This window comes from Salmo trutta, chromosome 11 (assembly GCF_901001165.1).
Source record: "Salmo trutta chromosome 11, fSalTru1.1, whole genome shotgun sequence".
Lineage (NCBI taxonomy): Eukaryota > Metazoa > Chordata > Actinopteri > Salmoniformes > Salmonidae > Salmo > Salmo trutta.
Window position 1 is genome coordinate 7,350,702 of NC_042967.1, and position 18,567 is coordinate 7,369,268.

Here is an 18,567-nt window from a genome sequence, read left to right on the forward strand (position 1 = left end):
TTACAAGCCCTTAACCAACAATGCAGTCTTAAATCTTACTTTTTTTTGTAGGTATTTTCTTAAGAATAACAAATAATTAAAGAGCAGCAGTAAATAACAATAGCGGGGCTATATACAGGGGGTACCGGTACAGAGTCAATCAAATCAAATTTATTTATATAGCCCTTCTTACATCAGCTGATATCTCAAAGTGCTGCACAGAAACCCAGCCTAAAACCCCAAACAGCAAGCAATGCAGGTGTAGAAGCACGGTGGCTAGCAAAAACTCCCTAGAAAGGCCAAAACCTAGGAAGAAACCTAGAGAGGAACCAGGCTATGAGGGGTGGCCAGTCCTCTTCTGGCTGTGCCGGGTGGAGATTATAACAGCACATGGCCAAGATGTTCATAAATGACCACCAGCATGGTCAAATAATAATAATCATAGTAGTTGTCGAGGGTGCAACAAGTCAGTAACACAAGAGTAAGTGTCAGTTGGCTTTTTCATAGCCGATCTTTGAGAGTATCTCTACCGCTCCTGCTGTCTCTAGAGAGTTGAAACCAGCAGGTCTGGGACAGGTAGCACGTCCGGTGAACAGGTCAGGGTTCCATAGCTGCAGGCAGAACAGTTGGAACTGGAGCAGCAGCACGGCCAGGTGAACTGGGGACAGCAAGGAGTCATCAAGCCATGTAGTCCTGAGGCATGGTCCTAGGGCTCAGGTCCTCCGAGAGAGAGAGAATTAGAGAGAGCATATTTAAATTCACACAGGACACCGGAAAAGAAAAGAGAAATACTCCAGATGTGACAGACTGACCCTAGCCCCCCGACACAAACTACTGCAGCATAAATACTGGAGGCTGAGACAGGAGGGGTCAGGAGACACTGTGGCCCCATCCGATGAAACCCCCGGACAGGGCCAAACAGGTAGGATATAACCCCACCCACTTTGCCAAAGCACAGCCCCCACACCACTGGCGGGATATCTCCAACCACCAACATACCATCCCGGGACAAGGCCGAGTATAGCCCACAAAGATCTCCGCCACGGCACAACCCAGGGGGGGCGCCAACCCAGACAGGAAGACCACGTCAGTGACTCAACCCACTCAAGTGACGCACCCTTCCCAGGGACGGCATGGAATGTGTGGGGGCACCGGTGTCGAGGTAATATATACATGTAGGTAGAGTTATTAAAAAGTGACTGCATAGATAATAAAGAGTAGCAGCAGCGTAGAAGAGGGGGGTGTAATGCAAATAGTCTGGGTAGCTATTTGATTAGCTTGTTCAGTAGTCTTATGGCTTGGGGGTTGAAGCTGTTTAGAAGCCTCTTGGACCTAGACTTGGCGCTCCAGTACCGCTTGCTGTGCGGTAGCAGAGAGAACAGTCTATGACTAGGGTGGCTGGAGCCTTTCACAATTTTTAGGGCCTTCCTCTGACACCGCCTGGTATAGAGGTCCTGGATGGCAGGAAGCTTGGCCCCGGTGATGTACTGGGCCATACGCACTACCCTCTGTAGTGCCTTGCGGTCGGAGGCCGAGCAGTTGCCATACCAAACAGTGACGCAAACCGTCAGGATGCTCTCGATGGTGCAGCTGTAAAACCTTTTGAGGATCTGAGGACCCATGCCAAATCTTTTCAGTCTCCTGAGAGGGAATATGTTTTGTCATGCCCTCTTCACGACTGTCTTGGTGTGCTTGGACTAGAGGTCGACCGATTAATCGGCATGGCCGATGTTACAGAAATTTGAAAATCGGTAATCTGCCTTTTTGGATGCCAATTATGGCCGATTACATTGCAATCCACGAGGAAACTGCGTTGGCAGGCTGACCACCTGTTACACGAGTGCAGTGTCAACAGTACCTTGTGGCTGCAAGGAGCCAAGGTAAGTTGCTAGCTAGCATTAAACTTATCTTATAAAAAACAATCAATCTAAACATAATCACTAGTTAACTACACATGGTTGATATTACTAGGTTAACTAGCTTGTCCTGCGTTGCATATAATCAATGTGGTGCCTGTTAATTTATCATCGAATCACAGCCTACTTCAACTTCGCCAAACGGGTGGTGATTTAACAAAAGCGCATTGCCGAAAAAAGCACAATCTTTGCACAAATGTACCTAACCATAAACATCAATGCCGTTCTTAAAACCAATACACAGAAGTATATATTTTTAAACCTGCATATTTAGTTAAAATAAATTCATGGTAGCAGGCAATATTAACTAGGGAAATTGTGTCACTTCTCTTGCATTCAGTGCAAGCAGAGTCCGTGTATATGCAACAGTTTGGGCCGCCTGGCTCGTTGCCAACTGTGAACTAATTTGCCGGAATTTTACATAATTATGACATAACATTGAAGGTTGTGCAATGTAACAGCAATATTTAGACTTAGGGTTGCCATGCGTTCAATAAAATACACAACGTTTCCATATTTCACTGAAAGAATAAACGTTTTGTTTCGAAATGATAGTTTCGGGATTTTACCATATTAATGACCTAAGGCTCGTATTTCTGTGTTTATTATATTATAATGAAGTCTATGATTTGATATTTGATAGAGCAGTCTGACTGAGCGGTGGCAGGCAGCAGCAGGCTCGTAAGCATTCATTCAAACAGCACTTCACTGCGTATTGCCAGCAGCTCTTAGCAATGCTTGATGCACAGCGCTGTTTATGACTTCAAGCCTATCAACTCCCGAGATTAGGCTGGCAATACTGAAGTGCCTATAAGAACATCCAATAGTCAAACGGTATATGAGATACAAATGGTATGGAGAGAACTAGTCAACGTGTCATAATTCCTATAATAATTACAACCTAAAACTTCTTAACTGGGAAAATTGAACCACCAGCTTTCATATGTTCTCATGTTCTGAGCAAGGACCTTAAATGTTAGTTTTTTTACGTGGCACATATTGCACTTTTACTTTCTTCTCCAACACCGGTTCCAACTCGTGCAACATGACTACAAAATATCTAATAAGTTACCTGTAATCTTGATCCAAACATTTCAAACAACTTTCCTAATACAACTTTAGGTATTTTTTTAACGTAAATAATTGATAAAATTTAAGACGGGATAAACTGTGTTCAATACCAGACGAAAACAAAGTGGAGCGAGCTTTCAGGTCTTGTGCCCCAACCATAACAGTACACTAGACTCGACCCTCGTTCTGAACAGCCATACTTCTACATTACTCAAAAGAAAAACATCAACCAATTTCTAAAGACTGTTGACATCCAGTGGAAGCGATAGGAACTGCAAGCAAGTGCCTTAGAAATCTAGATCCACATAGAAAACCCATATGAAAACACTGTCAACTCAAAAAAAAAAAAAAAAAAATCCTGGATGGTTTGTCCTTGGGGTTTCGCCTGCCAAATAAGTTCTGTTATACTCACAGACATTATTTTAACAGTTTTAAAAACATTTGTGTTTCCTATAAAAATCTACCAATTATATGCATATCCTAGCTTCTGGACCTGGTTAGCAGGCAGTTTACTTTGGGCACTTTTCTTTTTTTTAGACCTTTTATTTAACTAGGCAAGTCAGTTAAGAACACATTCTTATTTTCAATGACGGCCTAGGAACGGTGGGTTAACTGCCTTGTTCAGGGGCAGAACGACAGATTTTTACCTTGTCAGCTCGGGGATTCAATCTTGCAACCTTACGGTTAACTAGTCCAACGCTCTAACCACCTGCTTTACATTGCACTCCACGAGGAGCCTGCCTGTTACACGAATGCAGTAAGAAGCCAAGGTAAGTTGCTAGCTAGCATTAAACTTATCTTATAAAAAACAATCAATCAATCATAGTCACTAGTTAACTACACATGGTTGATGGTATTACTAGTTTATCTAGCCTGTCCTGCGTTGCATATAATCGCTTAGGTACACGTTGCTCCAACCATAAACATCAATGTCTTTCTTAAAATCAATACACAAGTATATATTTTTAAACCTGCATATTTAGTTAATATTGCCTGCTAACATGACTTTCTGTTAACTAGGGAAAATGTGTCACTTCTCTTGCAAACAGAGTCAGGGTATATGCAGCAGTTTGGGCTGCCTGGCTCGTTGCGAACTGTGAAGACTATTTCTTCCTAACAAAGACAGCCGACTTCGCCAAACGGGGGATGATTTAACAAAAGCGCATTTGCGAAAAAAGCACAAGCGTTGCATGACTGTACCTAACCATAAACATCAATGCCTTTCTTAAAATCAATACACAGAAGTATATATTTTTAAACCTGCATATTTAGCTAAACGAAATCCAGGTTAGCAGGTAATATTAACCAGGTGAAATTGTCATTTTGCGTTCATTGCACGCAGTCAGGGTATATGCAACAGTTTATGGAGTAGTTTTTCCCCTTGCTCTGCATGGTTATCGCTGCTTCGAGGGTGGCTGTTGTCGATGTGTTCCTGGTTCGAGCCCAGGTAGGAGCGAGGAGAGGGACGGAAGCTATACTGTTACACTGGCAATACTAAAGTGCCTATAAGAACATCCAATAGTCAAAGGTATATGAAATACAAATCGTATAGAGAGAAATAGTCCTATAATTCCTATAATAAGTACAACCTAAAACTTCTTACCTGGGAATATTGAAGACTCATGTTAAAAGGAACCACCAGTTTTCATATTTTCTCATGTTCTGAGCAAGGAACTTAAACGTTAGCTTTCTTACATGGCACATATTGCACTTTTACTTTCTTCTCCAACACTTTGTTTTTGCATTATTTAAACCAAATTAAACATGTTTCATTATTTATGAGGCTAAATTGATTTTATTGATGTATTATATTAAGTTAAAATAAGTGTTCATTCAGTATTGTTGTAATTGTCATTATTACCCCCCCCCCCCCCCCAGAAATATATATAAAAATAAATTGCCCGACTAATCGTTATCGGCCGTTTTTGGTCCTCCAATAATCGGTATAGGCGTTGAAAAATCATAATCGGTCGACCTCTAATCTTGTAGCAAGTGGGGATAGCAGACTGGGATAGGGAGAGATTGAATATGTCCTGTAAACACTCCAGCCAGCTGGTCTGCGCATGCTCTGAAAACGAGGCCAGGGATGCTGTCTGGGCTGGCAGCCTTACGAGGGTTAACACGCTTAAATGTCTTATTCACATCGGCCACGGAGAACAAGAGCTCACCGTCATCTGGAGCGGCCCATGTTGTCAGCACTGTGTTATCCTCGAAGCGGGCGAAGGTGGGGTTTAGCTTGTACGGGAGCAAGACGTTGGTGCCTGCGACGTGGCTGGTTTTCCCTTTATAATCCGTGATTGTCTGGAGTCCCTGCCACATGCGTTCTGTGTGTGAACTGTTGAATTGCGACTCCACTTTGTCTCTGTACTGATGTTTTGCCTGTTTGATTGACTTATGGAGGGCATAACTACACTGTTTGTATTTAATCATATACCCAGTCACCTTGCCGTGGTTAAATGTGGTGGTTCACGCTTTGTTTTGCGGGAATGCTGCCATCTATCCACAATTTTGTTTGGATAGGTTTTAAACATCACCATGGGAACAACATCCCAAATACACTTCCTGATGAAGTCAGCCACCTTGTCAGTCTGAACAAGTCTGTCTGCGTGATCAAAACAATCTTGAAGCATGGATTCCGATTGGTCAGACCAACATTAAATAGACCTTAGCACAGGTACTTCATGTTTTGAGTTTCTGCCTAATAGGAAAGGAGGATCAAAATGCAGTTGTGATTAGATTTGCCGAAGGTAGGTCGGAGGAGGGCCTTGTAGCCATCCCGGAAGGGAGAGTAACAATGGTCGAGAGTTTTTGAAGCATGAGTACTGCAGGTGATGTGTTGATAGAACTTAGGTAGCCTTTTCCTCAGATTTTCTTTATTAAAGTTCAACTATAATAAATTCAGCATCAGGATATGCAGTTTCCAGTTTGCACAAGGTCCAGTGTAGTTTCTTGAAAGCTGTCGTATCTGCACTAGCCATGGATTTAATCCCTTGCCAGGCCACCCTTGTGTTTCCTGAGGATGGTCGTCTCCGCCCTTTGCTTGTATGCCTCCTTGTCCACCAGTATCTGTCTTTTGATCTCACGTTATACATCTCGTATTAAAGCCTGTCTATCACCCTCAGCATAAACTGCCTTCTTTCTATCAAGTAGTGATTTTAGATTTTTTTGATACCCAAGGCTTATTGTTAGGTAAGATTTACAGGTTTTAGTTGGAACAACTGACTCAACACAGAAGTTTACATAGTCTGAAACATCTGTGAGTTCATCAAGATCAGAGCTGCTGTCCTCATACCTCCCACATAGTACAGTCAAACCTCCACTGGAGACGAGTGATACTGTTGTCCTTCCAGATCTGGAAGTTTTTTTAACTGTAGGTTTCTCCCTCTCCAGGAGAATTTGTTATTGTCCCATAGCACAAATCAAGTCTTATTTTTCCTAGTGTGGCATTTCAGCATCAGGATATGCAGTTTCCAGTTTGCACAAGGTCCAGTGTAGTTTCTTGAAAGCTGTCGTATCTGCACTAGCCATGGATTTAATCCCTTGCCAGGCCACCCTTGTGTTTCCTGAGGATGGTCGTCTCCGCCCTTTGCTTGTATGCCTCCTTGTCCACCAGTATCTGTCTTTTGATCTCACGTTATACATCTCGTATTAAAGCCTGTCTATCACCCTCAGCATAAACTGCCTTCTTTCTATCAAGTAGTGATTTTAGATTTTTTTGATACCCAAGGCTTATTGTTAGGTAAGATTTACAGGTTTTAGTTGGAACAACTGACTCAACACAGAAGTTTACATAGTCTGAAACATCTGTGAGTTCATCAAGATCAGAGCTGCTGTCCTCATACCTCCCACATAGTACAGTCAAACCTCCACTGGAGACGAGTGATACTGTTGTCCTTCCAGATCTGGAAGTTTTTTTAACTGTAGGTTTCTCCCTCTCCAGGAGAATTTGTTATTGTCCCATAGCACAAATCAAGTCTTATTTTTCCTAGTGTGGCATTTCACATACTGATGGGACGTGCGCAGGACTTTGTGCAAAGTACAGTTGTTAAAGTCCCCTAAAATAAACTTGGGTGCGTCAGGGGAGATGGATTCCAGTTTCTGTGACAGATTATAGATAATCTCTGATGCTTTTGTTATTAGCTTTTGGGTGAATGTACACAACGGTAACAAACAATTGGGGGAACTCACAGGGCAGATAGTAGGGTCGCAGTGACACAGAAAGCAGTTCAACATCAGGGGTACAGAGTCTCTCTCTCACCAGGATCCATTTACACCACTGGTCCCTGACAAGCAGGCAGATGCCCCCGACGTGATGTTTCCATGTGACTGTCAGGCCGGCTCCACTTCCCTGTCCGGGACTCTGTCATCCAGCCAAGTCTCAGTAAACACCAGCAAACAGGGCTCCCGGTATTCGTGTTGGAGATTCGCTGACAGCTCATCCCCCTCAGTGACTGGCCATTGATCAGCAAGGTGGTGGGTCAGGGAAGTTTATTTTTTTCTTACATTTTTTAAGTCTTTGTCTGATTCCCCCGCGTTTTCCACGTTTGCATTTGGGTTCGCAAATCCACTCGCAGACAATCGGGGATTAGATGGGCCATTGGGATATCCATCGCGTTTGTGTTGCATTGTACTCTCTGCTGTATTGGATTCCTCGGCCAGCAGCGTTTATCATTTAGTCCATTTGTGGTGGGTATGTACAAGATCAGTCCAACACCCCACCACTGTAAATCCATCGTTGACAGATGGCAGATTGTTTGAACTAAGTGTACAAATTAAAAACATAAAAGAACGCCACACCAAACGTCACACACACTGCGGGATGCAACAGAGCCGCGCCCTTCCTCCTTATTGGTAACCTCAATGCTATTGGATGAATCCGGGAACATATCTCAGTCTGTACTACAATGGCGCTGCCCATGCTCTCACTGACCCATAATGAGACAGATACAATGTGATATCGAAGTCTATGGTCTTAGTTAGTGTTTGGATAGTATGCAATACTTACCCTGCACAATTTGTTTTATTTTACCAGGCAGGTCAATTAAGACAATTCTTATTGCACAAAGACTGTATAATATTCTAACCATATTTCCTATTGTCATACTTTTAAAAGGATGTGGTGCATGGAACATAATACATCTACCAATAAATAGTATATGAAGTTATGAGAAGTGTTACTTTACATCCTTGCCAAATGTAGACTGTCAATAGTGTACAAATACCGTTGAGCATTGACAGTAGCTAACCTAACCACCTCTTTTCCCCCAATCACTCTCTCAGGTGAAGGACATCTCACAGGAGGACACAGGAGCTTTGTGAAGCCAGCGGGACACAATACATGGAGAGATGACCAACCAATCACTGTTGATGAGGGGAGTGGAACCTCAACCCAGCACGTTATCGTGATAGAGGTCAGTGTCATAGTGTAACAGAACGTTACAGTACATCAAATGTGTCCTGTTTATTTCAGAAAGACTCCCCTCAGCTATTCATGTATGTCCTTATTTATCTGCCATAACAGAGCTTGTGAGTTCACTGCGACATTGTTATCCAATTAAAATGCCTTTATTAACCTCCTCTCTTTGTGTCAGTCTGCAGATGTAGAGGCTGGAGGTCCTGGAGGATTGTCTCTGGTCAAGCAGGAGAAGTCTGAAGGAGAGGAGGACCCACGGCACAGCAGAGACATCCACCCTGTAGACACGGAGGACCTACACACCGCTGCCGCGCCCAAGCCTAGGACACGACGCAGCATCACGGAGGTCAGTGGAACGCCGAACGCCGTCCTCAAGTCAGAGACAGACACCGAGACTTTAACTGTAACCCAAAGGCTTTTACACACAGATCCAGAGAGACTGGGGCCACTGGGCTGTTCTCCTGCTCCCAGTTCAGAGTATTTACTTTACGGTAACCCAAACCCGAGGACAGCTCAAGCCAATCGGGACTCAGGTGACGCGTTCGAGACCGTCAATGATCCGTCTTGTTCTTATGCTACAGAGATGGACCCTGGCAACATATCCTTGGGTTTAGAGACACAGACTGATCTGTCTAGAGGGGACTGGAACCGGAACAGTAGTAGTGTATATTCTGAAGGATGCCTAGATAAGAAAGGGGAGGTTATAGTTGTAAATGATGTAAAGGTGGAGGGCGACGCTCCTCCCACATGGAATGTAGATGAGACTCATTTAGGAGGACACTCACAAGGCAAAGATTTCTTAGATTACAGGGGAAGCTTAAAGACAAATCTAAATGTCACCACCCACTACGCTTTACACAATTTCGGGGATCGCGACTCAGTATCCACGTTGATGGCCCCTTCGGATTCACACGACCACGTCCTTTTCGATCAGGTATTGAACTCAAAGGACCAAAGGGCCAAGGCACAGGGTGGGTGTGCAAAATCAGGTAGTAGTAAAGAGAAACGGTTCTTCTGCATGTTCTGTAACAAAGGCTTCAGCTGCCTCCAGAATGTTGAGATCCACCATAGGGTCCACACAGGGGTGAAACCCTTCAGCTGCCCCCAGTGTGAGAAAAGGTTCTCCCAGGCTTGTGACCTGAAGAGGCACCAGAGGGTCCACACAGGGGAGAAACCATATAGCTGCCCCCAGTGTGAGAAAAGGTTCTCCCAGGCTGGTGACCTGAAGAGGCACCAGAGGGTCCACACAGGGGAGAAACCATTTTGCTGTACCCGGTGTGACATGCGCTTCGCCCTGGCTGGCAACCTGAAGATGCACCTGAAGGTCCACACAGGAGATTCTCAGAGAGGAGCAGCAGAAAAACCATTCCACTCTATAACATAGAAAGTAACCATTCCACTCGATAGCTTCTGATGTTTAGATCAAACCCTGCATTAAATATAAAGATTCATTTTTTTTTTTTGCAGAAAAGGTCCACAGATGCATTTGCAACAACGAGAGTAACAGATTTCACTGTTGAACATTGCATCCAGACATTGTGATATATAAACCTAAAACGTCTGTTACATATTATGTTTACTGTGTAGGCTATATGATGTTCACAAATGCCTATTGCATTACTTCCATTCAACTACTTAATTTTCCTAAGACACTTTTAACGAGAAAATGAATGCAGTTTATCAAGTTCATGCAGATTTTTTGTTGTTGTTGAAACATGACATTGTCATTTAACAGATTTTCTTATCCAGAGCGACTTAGAAGTAGTGCATTCATCTTAAGATAGCTGGGTGAGACAACCACATATCACAGTTGCAGCAAGTCACTGCTTTGATGTTCTTTGCACTCCATGGAGTTGTAATCAACCGTGATGTGATTTTGGAGCTGGCAGGCCTTCCCCGGGAGGAAGAGCAGCTCTGTCTTGTTGAGCTTGAGGTGGTGGGCCGGGTACGCAAACGGAATCGTGTGGTTTTCATATGGTGTATTTAAAACTTGTTTTATGTTGAATAAACACAATTTGACTTTTCATTCTAAGACTTTCATTGAGACTCTCTTCAGTATACATCACCTCTCACCCTATTCTGCATACACACAACCACACTTTATAACCAAGTAGGGCAGGAATTGCCAGGGACCTCGTGATACAATATCACAAAATACGATATGTATTGCGATTCAATACTGTGATTCCATGGTTCAAACATATTTCTCACATTTACATTTACGTCATTTAGCAGACGCCCTTATCCAGAGCGACTTACAAATTGGTGCATTCACCTTATGATATCCAGTGGTCTGTTGCAGAGGGACAAGAGCGAGCCATGAGAACACTTATTTTGATCAGTTATGGAAATAAAAGTGAAAACAAGTTGCCTCACTATTTTATAAAGAATATGGAGAACAAACTATGAAGCAAAACACCTACAGTACACCACTAGTTTAGTCAGGTTTGTTTGACTTATCATAAGACTTATTTTTACCCACAACGTCATTAGCCTCTTACATCTAGACGTTCCGCTAGCGGAACACCTGCTCCAATATCCAATGATAGGCGTGGCGCGAAATACAAATTCCTCAAAAATCCAAACACTTCAATTTTTCAAACATATGACTATTTTACACCATTTTAAAGACAAGACTCTCCTTTATCTAACCACACTGTCCGATTTCAAAAAGGCTTTACAGCAAAAGCAAAACATTAGATTATGTCAGCAGAGTACCCAGCCAGAAATAATCAGACATCCATTTTTCAAGCTAGCATATGTCACAAAGAACAAAACCACAGCTAAATGCAGCACTAACCTTTGATGATCTTCATCAGATGACACTCCTAGGACATTATGTTATACAATACATGCATGTTTTGTTCAATCAAGTTCATATTTATATCAAAAAACTGCTTTTTACATTAGCATGTGACGTTCAGAACTAGCATTCCCACCGAACACTTCCGGTGAATTTACTAAATTACTCACGATAAACGTTCACAAAAAACATAATTATTTTAAGAATTATAGATACAGAACTCCTTTATGCAATCGCGGTGTCCGATTTTAAAATCGCTTTTCGGTGAAAGCACATTTTGCAATATTCTGAGTAGATAGCGGGCTAGCTATTTTGACACCCACCAAGTTTGGTACTCACCAAACTCAGATTTACTATAAGAAAAATTGAATTACCTTTGCTGTTCTTCGTCAGAATGCACTCCCAGGACTTCTACTTTAATAACAAATGTTGGTTTGGTTCCAAATAATCCATAGTTATATCCAAATAGCGGCGTTTTGTTGTGCATTCAAGACACTATCCGAAGGGTAACAAAGGGTGACGCACCCGGCGCGTTTCGTGACAAAAAATGTCAAAATATTCCATTACCGTACTTCGAAGCATGTCAAACGCTGTTTAAAATCAATTTTTATGCGATTTTTCTCGTAAAAAAGCGATAATATTCCGACCGGGAAACCCTGTTTTCGTTCAAAGACTAAAAATCTAAAATGGACTCTTCTCGTGCACTCGCGCGCCAGTCTCATTGTTCTCTGATCGACCACTTACCAAGTGCACTACTGTTTTTCAGCCATGGCCTGCAAAGTCATCATTCAACGTTCTGGCGCCTTCTGAGAGCCTATGGGAGCGTTAGAAAATGTCACGTTACAGCAGAGATCCCCTGTTTTGGATAGAGATGATCAAGAAGGCCATGAAATGGTCAGAGAGGGCGCTTCCTGTTTGGAATCTTCTCAGGTTTTGGCCTGCCAAATGAGTTCTGTTATACTCACAGACACCATTCAAACAGTTTTAGAGACTTTGGAGTGTTTTCTATCCAAAGCTAATAATTATATGCATATTCTAGTTTCTGGGCAGGAGTAATAATCAGATTAAATCGGGTACGTTTTATCCGGCCGTGAAAATACTGCCCCCTATCCATAACAAGTTAATGTCCATGATGGGTTTAACGATGAAGTAACTAATGACAATATAGGATTCAAACGTAGTGGGGATTCGTAAACACTTCATGTTGAAAGTGTGTTTGTGTTTTATCTGAGTGTATGTCTGTGTCACCTGTCTCTTCCAGGAGGAGGAGGGTCTGGGAAACCCTGAGGGGACCATGGTCATGGAGGACAACCAGACATCTCCTCCTGAACCCCCAGAGGAACCAGCTGAGCAGCACAGGACCACACACAGTCTCACTGAGGTGAAGCCACTGAACTACTGTCTGTATGGTATTAGGTCCGGGCCCGTATCCACAAAGAGTGCTGATCTAGGGTCAGTTTAGGATTTTAGATTATAATGAATAAAGCTACAGTTGAAGTCTACATACACTTAGGTTTTAGTCGATAAAACTTTTTTTTCAACCACTCCACAAATTTCTTGTTAACAAACTATAGTTTTGGCAAGTAGGTTAGGACATCTACTTTGTGCCTTTTATATCGCTTGGAAAATTCCAGAAAATGATGTCATGGCTTTAGAAGCTTCTGGTAGGCTAATTGACATCATTTGAGTCAATTGTAGGTGTACCTATGGATGTATTTCAAGGCCTACCTTTGAACTCAGTGCCTCTTTGCTTGATATCATGGTAAAATCAAAAGAAATCAGCCAAGACCTCTGAAAATAAATTGTAGACCTCCACAAGTCAAGTTCATCCTTGGGAGCAATTTCCAAACGCCTGAAGGTACCACGTTCATCTGTACAAACAATAGTACACAAGTATAAACACCACGGGACCACGCAGCCGTCATACCGCTCAGAAAGGAGACGCATTCTGTCTCCTAGAGATGAACGTGCGAAAAGTGCAAATCAATCCCAGAACATCAGCAAAGGACCTTGTGAAGATGCTGGAGGAAACGGGTACAAAAGTATCTATATCCACAGTAAAACGTGTCCTATATCGACATAACCTGAAAGGCCGCTCAGCAACGAAGAAGCCACTGCTCCAAAACCGCCATAAAAAAGCCAGACTATGGTTTGCAACTGCACATGGGGACAAAGATTGTACCTTTTGGAGAAATGTCCTCTGGTCTGATGAAACAAAAATAGAACTGTTTGGCCATAATGACCATCACCATCGTTATGTTTGGAGGAAAAAGGTAGAGGCTTGCAAGCCGAAGAACACCATCCCAACCGTGAAGCACGGGGGTGGCAGCTTCATGTTGTGGTGGTGCCTTGCTGCAGGAGGGACTGGTGCACTTCACAAAATAGATGATGACATCATGAGGATGGAAAATGATGTGGATATATTGTAAGAACATCGCTAGACATCACTCAGGAAGTTAAAGCTTGGCCACAAATGGGTCTTCCAAATGGATAATGACCCTTAGCATACTTTCAAAGTTGTGGCAAAATGGCTTAAGGACAACAAAGTCAAGGTATTGGAGTGGCCATCACAAAGCCCTGACCTCAATCCTATAGAAAATGTGTGGATAGAACTGAAAAAGCGTGTGCGAGTAAGGATGCCTACAAACCTGACTCAGTTATACCAGCTCAGTCAGGAGGAATGGGCCAAAATTCACCCAACTTATTGTGGGAAGCTTGTGGAAGGCTACCCAAAACGTTTGGCCCAAGTTAAACAATTTAAAGGCAATGCTGCTAAATACTAATTGAGTGTATGTAAACTTCTGACCCACTGGGAATGTGATGAATGAAATAAATCATTCTCTACTATTATTCTGACATTTTCACATTCTTAAAATAAAGTGGTGATCCTAACTGACCTAAGACAGGGCATTTTTAATAGGATTAAATGTCAGGAATTGTGAAGAACTGAGTTTAAATGTATTTGGCTAAGGTGTATGTAAACTTCCGACAGATTCTTACAGACACTTTGTGGATACGGTCTTGATTAATTTGGTCTTAAGTGTCAAGTAATCAAATGAAGTAACACGTTTGCATAGTACTCATATCAATCCCTCATTTCCCAATCAGAAGATGCTCCATAGCAGGGTGCTCATATCATATTTCTTGATCCAACATCCTCTCACTCTGTATCTCTTACAGTCAGTAGACATGGAGGATGGGAAGCCTGATCTGCTGCTAGTCAAAGAGGAGACGATAGAAGACGAACCAGAGAGCATTGATCTGCTGAGTGGACTAAAGATGGGGGAGCAAGGTAAGGGAGCAATACATACAGCCTACGTACAGTAATAGTTCTTCAATGGGAATAGTGATGCACCTGGCTATGATTTGCAGGTGGTTGGCTGGAGGCTAACAGAGGAGACTGGACGGCCATCTTGGATTCCCAGACGGGTGCAGCCAAGGGCCCAGGGGACAACATCACAAAGCAGGCCAGGACCAGACGAGACATAGTGGAGGCCAGTGGATGGGACAACGTCCTCAACTCTGGGCTGGGGCACGACAACCAGAAACAGACAGTGAAACACAAAACAACAACCAAACTTATTCTCCCTAACAGACTGGCTGAGACCAGGGCGAGGGGTAGATTTGGTCCGCGGGGACGAGGATGTGTCCATATGCGGCAGGAGAGAACAGACACAGATTCGGCTAGCGATGCTCCGTCCTGCTCCTATAGTTGTGATTCAGAGAGACTGATGGCACCTCAGGTTAACCCCCTAACAGGTGCTGCCTTCAGCCTGCCTTCTATAGGATCTATCAACTGGAACATGGATCCTGAGACAACACAGACACTCCCTGGTCTTCATCTTCCTCACACTCTCCTAATGTTAAACCAGACCTCAGACAATGCCAGTGCCTCAACACCAAATGGCAACACAAGCCCATTGACAAATTACAGTAGTAGTGATGCTATCAGCAGATCCGGTGGCAAAGAGAAGCGCTTCCCGTGTTCATTCTGTGGGAAAGCCTTCCGTTTCCCCAGACAGGTGGAGATCCACCAAAGGATGCACACGGGGGAGAAACCGTTCAGCTGCGACATGTGTCAGGACAGTTTTTCACACTTGTCCAGCCTGAAGAGGCACCAGAGGGTCCACACAGGTGAGAAACCATTTGGCTGCCACATGTGTCGGGCCAGTTTTTCACACTCGTCCAACCTGAAGAGACACCAGAGAGTCCACAGAGGGGAGGAATCCTACAGCTTACCCAGTGTGAGAAGAGGTTCTCCCACCAGCACCAGCTGAAGATGCAGCTGAAGGTCCACAGGAGAAAGGCCATTCATTCACCTGTACACACTGCGGGAAGTGGTTCTCAGAGAGGAGGTACTTCAGGATACACCAACAGAAAATGCACACGGCCCATGTATAGAGTATAGCCCTCAAACTCAACTCTGGACCTCAATGCCAATTCCACAGCGTTTTTTTTCATTGTTCTCCTGGGACACCAGGTGGTTGTAGGGCTGTTAGTTACAGCCATAGCGGCGGTCATGTCTCATGACAGCAGTCAAATTCCACGTGACCATTTAGTCACAGTAATTAAGCTTCTCCAAGCTCTGATGGTGCTGATGATCATTAGTAGCCTACCAAACTTGCTAACTTCCTGGTGCTCAGCATTCTGTTGTCCCTCTTTATCACTCTGACATCAATGCAAATGTAATCGAAAATCAAATCCAACACTTCATGAGAGCCTATGTTGCGCAGCATTTCTATAGACTATGCAATTGCATGAGAAAACGGAGTGATGGCCTCCATTAAAAAGAGGATCCCATCAGATTTCTATAGGCTAGGCCTACTATATTTATTTCTCAACTTTCCTAATATTAAGCACATTGCTTCTCTTTTCCACAGGAGTACAGCCTACCTGGCTGGCATGAACCACGGGAAAAGCGTCCACCATTAGCTATTTAAGTGTATTGTTTTCCCCCTGCCCCTGTTTCGAGACAGGTCCATTCTAAATCAAAACTAATTTCACACATATATTATTTAGTATATGTAAAGACAAGATTAAATCAAGAATAGTCTGATGGGTGACAATATTAGCGTTTCATTTGTGGAGTAAAGCAAGAAACAGCGCATGCCTTTTTCAAATCATAGTCACACACCTCATGTAGCCTAGCCCATACGTTTTGATAAGGTTTGTATCACAACTAAAGTAGCCAAATAACTTCTTAAAATGAAGCACATTAATCCGTGTTACAACGGGTGTAGAGCCTGCGTTTCAAGATTCTAAAATGCACCTTCATAAAAGGATTCCATGCATAATAGCATTTGCTTTGAGAATGGTGTTTTCCCGCTAATGGAACATTCACGCTTACAGCATACGGCTGTGTGCGCATTGCTGCGCTTATAATGTGAAGAAATAGCCTAATAGTTTAACATTTTAAGCTAAACGTTCTGATCTTTTTCGTCAGCCTCATTGCTTAAAAAAGGTTTTGATGCTAGTGTTGTATTAATTTGGGATCTATCGCATCCCACAACTGTCCCAGACTATGTTTGGAATATTTATTTCTCACACAGAATAGGTCAACTTTTGTACTATGGGGGATAGTAGATTGACATAGGCTAGTGCTTTTGCTGTTTGTTAGGCCTACTCATCTTGTTGCCTGACAAAGTAAATGTGGACAGTTCTTCCAATATCTTCAATATGCGCCTCAGAATTGGATAGGGACACGCGCAGTTGCGTCCCCGACGTGTCCGTCTTCACTTGTAGCCTGTGAGAGAGAGCCGATCACGTGACGGAACGCCATGTGAGTGAGAGGTGCTTCAGAGCACCCAGCCAGAAGGAAATTATAATTATTATATTCAGCCCAAGGGCACAGCAGCCACTGGCCGCAAAAGGCATGGATTTTTTTTTAGGGGGCATTACGGCCACACAAAGGGGATGCAGCCGGGAAATTCTAGGCATTATCAAGTGCTTGTCAAATTGTAAATGAGACTGATGATGTGTGTACCACCGGCACAAAAAAAGAAAGCAGAGCTCATGTCTTTAATGCAAATTTTTTCAAATCGTCATTAGTCGCATCATGCAGCCTTACAATGTATTAAAAATCCTAACATGTAGCTAAAAGTTTCACAACAACATTTACATAACTCTAAATGAATCATATAGGAGTACCTGTTTCTTCGTTAACCACTCTGTAAAAATGCTTCACTAATGAAGTGACAACTATGTCCCTTAGGTTGATTCTGGTGTTTTATATTGAGAATGCCTTAATTAACTTGACAAAGTAGTGAAGATGTAATGTTGAACATTTTCCAAAGTATTCTAAAATTAATTTTATCCAGTTGTACAGAAGAGGTAGGGTTAAAATAGTGAGTTATTCCACTTACAGTTTAGCAGCACTCTTATTCAGTGACTTAGTGCATTCATCTTAAAGGCCCAATGTATCTGTTTTTATCTATCAAATAATATCTGGGTAACAATCAAGTACCTTACTGTGTAGGCTTGGGCGGTATACCGTATACTGGGGCATTTGGAAATAGGCACGGGATGTTTTTTCAATACCATTAACTATTTATTTTATATATTTGAATATACTTGTCACTTATTGTTTTGTGCAATAAAAGTATTGTACATAAGTTGAGTGTATGACCATTTTGATGAAATGAAATACAAAATTGACTGACTGACTTGGTTATTTTTGTATCATTGCAGCGACAGAGTTTCCCTTATCTCCGTCTAACCAAAATATTATGCTTAATTCTTGAAACCAATTTTTTTAATAATAAACCACAATGGCTCCATATTGTTGGGTACTTGAATCATAGTGTTAGAGATGGGATAGACTGTGGTAAACATTTTAGAATATGTCATGTTAATTATATACAGTGCCTTCGGAAAGTATTCTGACCCATTGACCTTTGTTACATTACAGCCTTATTCTAAAATTGATTCAATTATTTTTTCTCCTCAATCTACACACAATACCCCATAATGGCGAAGCAAAAACAGGTTTTTAGAAGTTTTCTGATTTATAAGTATTCTGACCCTTTACTCAGTACCTAGTTGAGGCACCTTTGGTAGCGATTACAGCCTCGAGTCTTATTGGGTATGACGCTACAAGCTTGGCACACCTGTATTTGTGGAATTTCTCCCATTCTCAAGAATACTTTCCTTGTACAACTTTACAGTCTGCAGTCCATGAGGACCCGGTGTTGCTGGCAGGAGAGACTGGACCTCTGAAGCGGCTAGTCACAAACCCTGGCCCAAGATCAGAAGCCATCACTGTTCATTCCCAAGTTGGAACCGGGACCAAACCGTGAGGGACAGACACTGAACAACCTCAGTCCTGGTGGTCATCAGAGAGACAGAGGCTCCAGTCAACAGCCCCGGAGCCGGGCCTGGGGCTTAGA

The 18,567-nt window shown here is 42.8% G+C and overlaps 1 protein-coding gene across 1 annotated transcript; it reads left to right on the forward strand.

Annotated features, from left to right (window-relative positions):
* Window positions 1-8,198: 8,198 nt before the first annotated feature.
* On the forward strand, window positions 8,199-16,476 carry LOC115201931 (zinc finger protein 614). Its single transcript, XM_029765826.1, has 4 exons — window positions 8,199-8,377; window positions 12,444-12,563; window positions 14,363-14,474; window positions 14,555-16,476. The coding sequence occupies exons 2-4, from the start codon at window positions 12,477-12,479 to the stop codon at window positions 15,457-15,459; spliced, it is 1,104 nt and encodes a 367-aa protein (XP_029621686.1). The 5' UTR covers window positions 8,199-8,377; window positions 12,444-12,476; the 3' UTR covers window positions 15,460-16,476.
* The last annotated feature ends 2,091 nt before the right edge of the window (window positions 16,477-18,567 follow it).

Coding starts and splice junctions, on each gene's coding strand:
- LOC115201931 (XM_029765826.1), top strand. CDS start 12,477: ATGGTCATGGAGGACAACCAGACATCTCCTCCTGAACCCCCAGAGGAA. Junction 12,564..14,362: donor CCACACACAGTCTCACTGAG/GTGAAGCCACTG, acceptor TATCTCTTACAG/TCAGTAGACATGGAGGATGG. Junction 14,475..14,554: donor ACTAAAGATGGGGGAGCAAG/GTAAGGGAGCAA, acceptor TATGATTTGCAG/GTGGTTGGCTGGAGGCTAAC.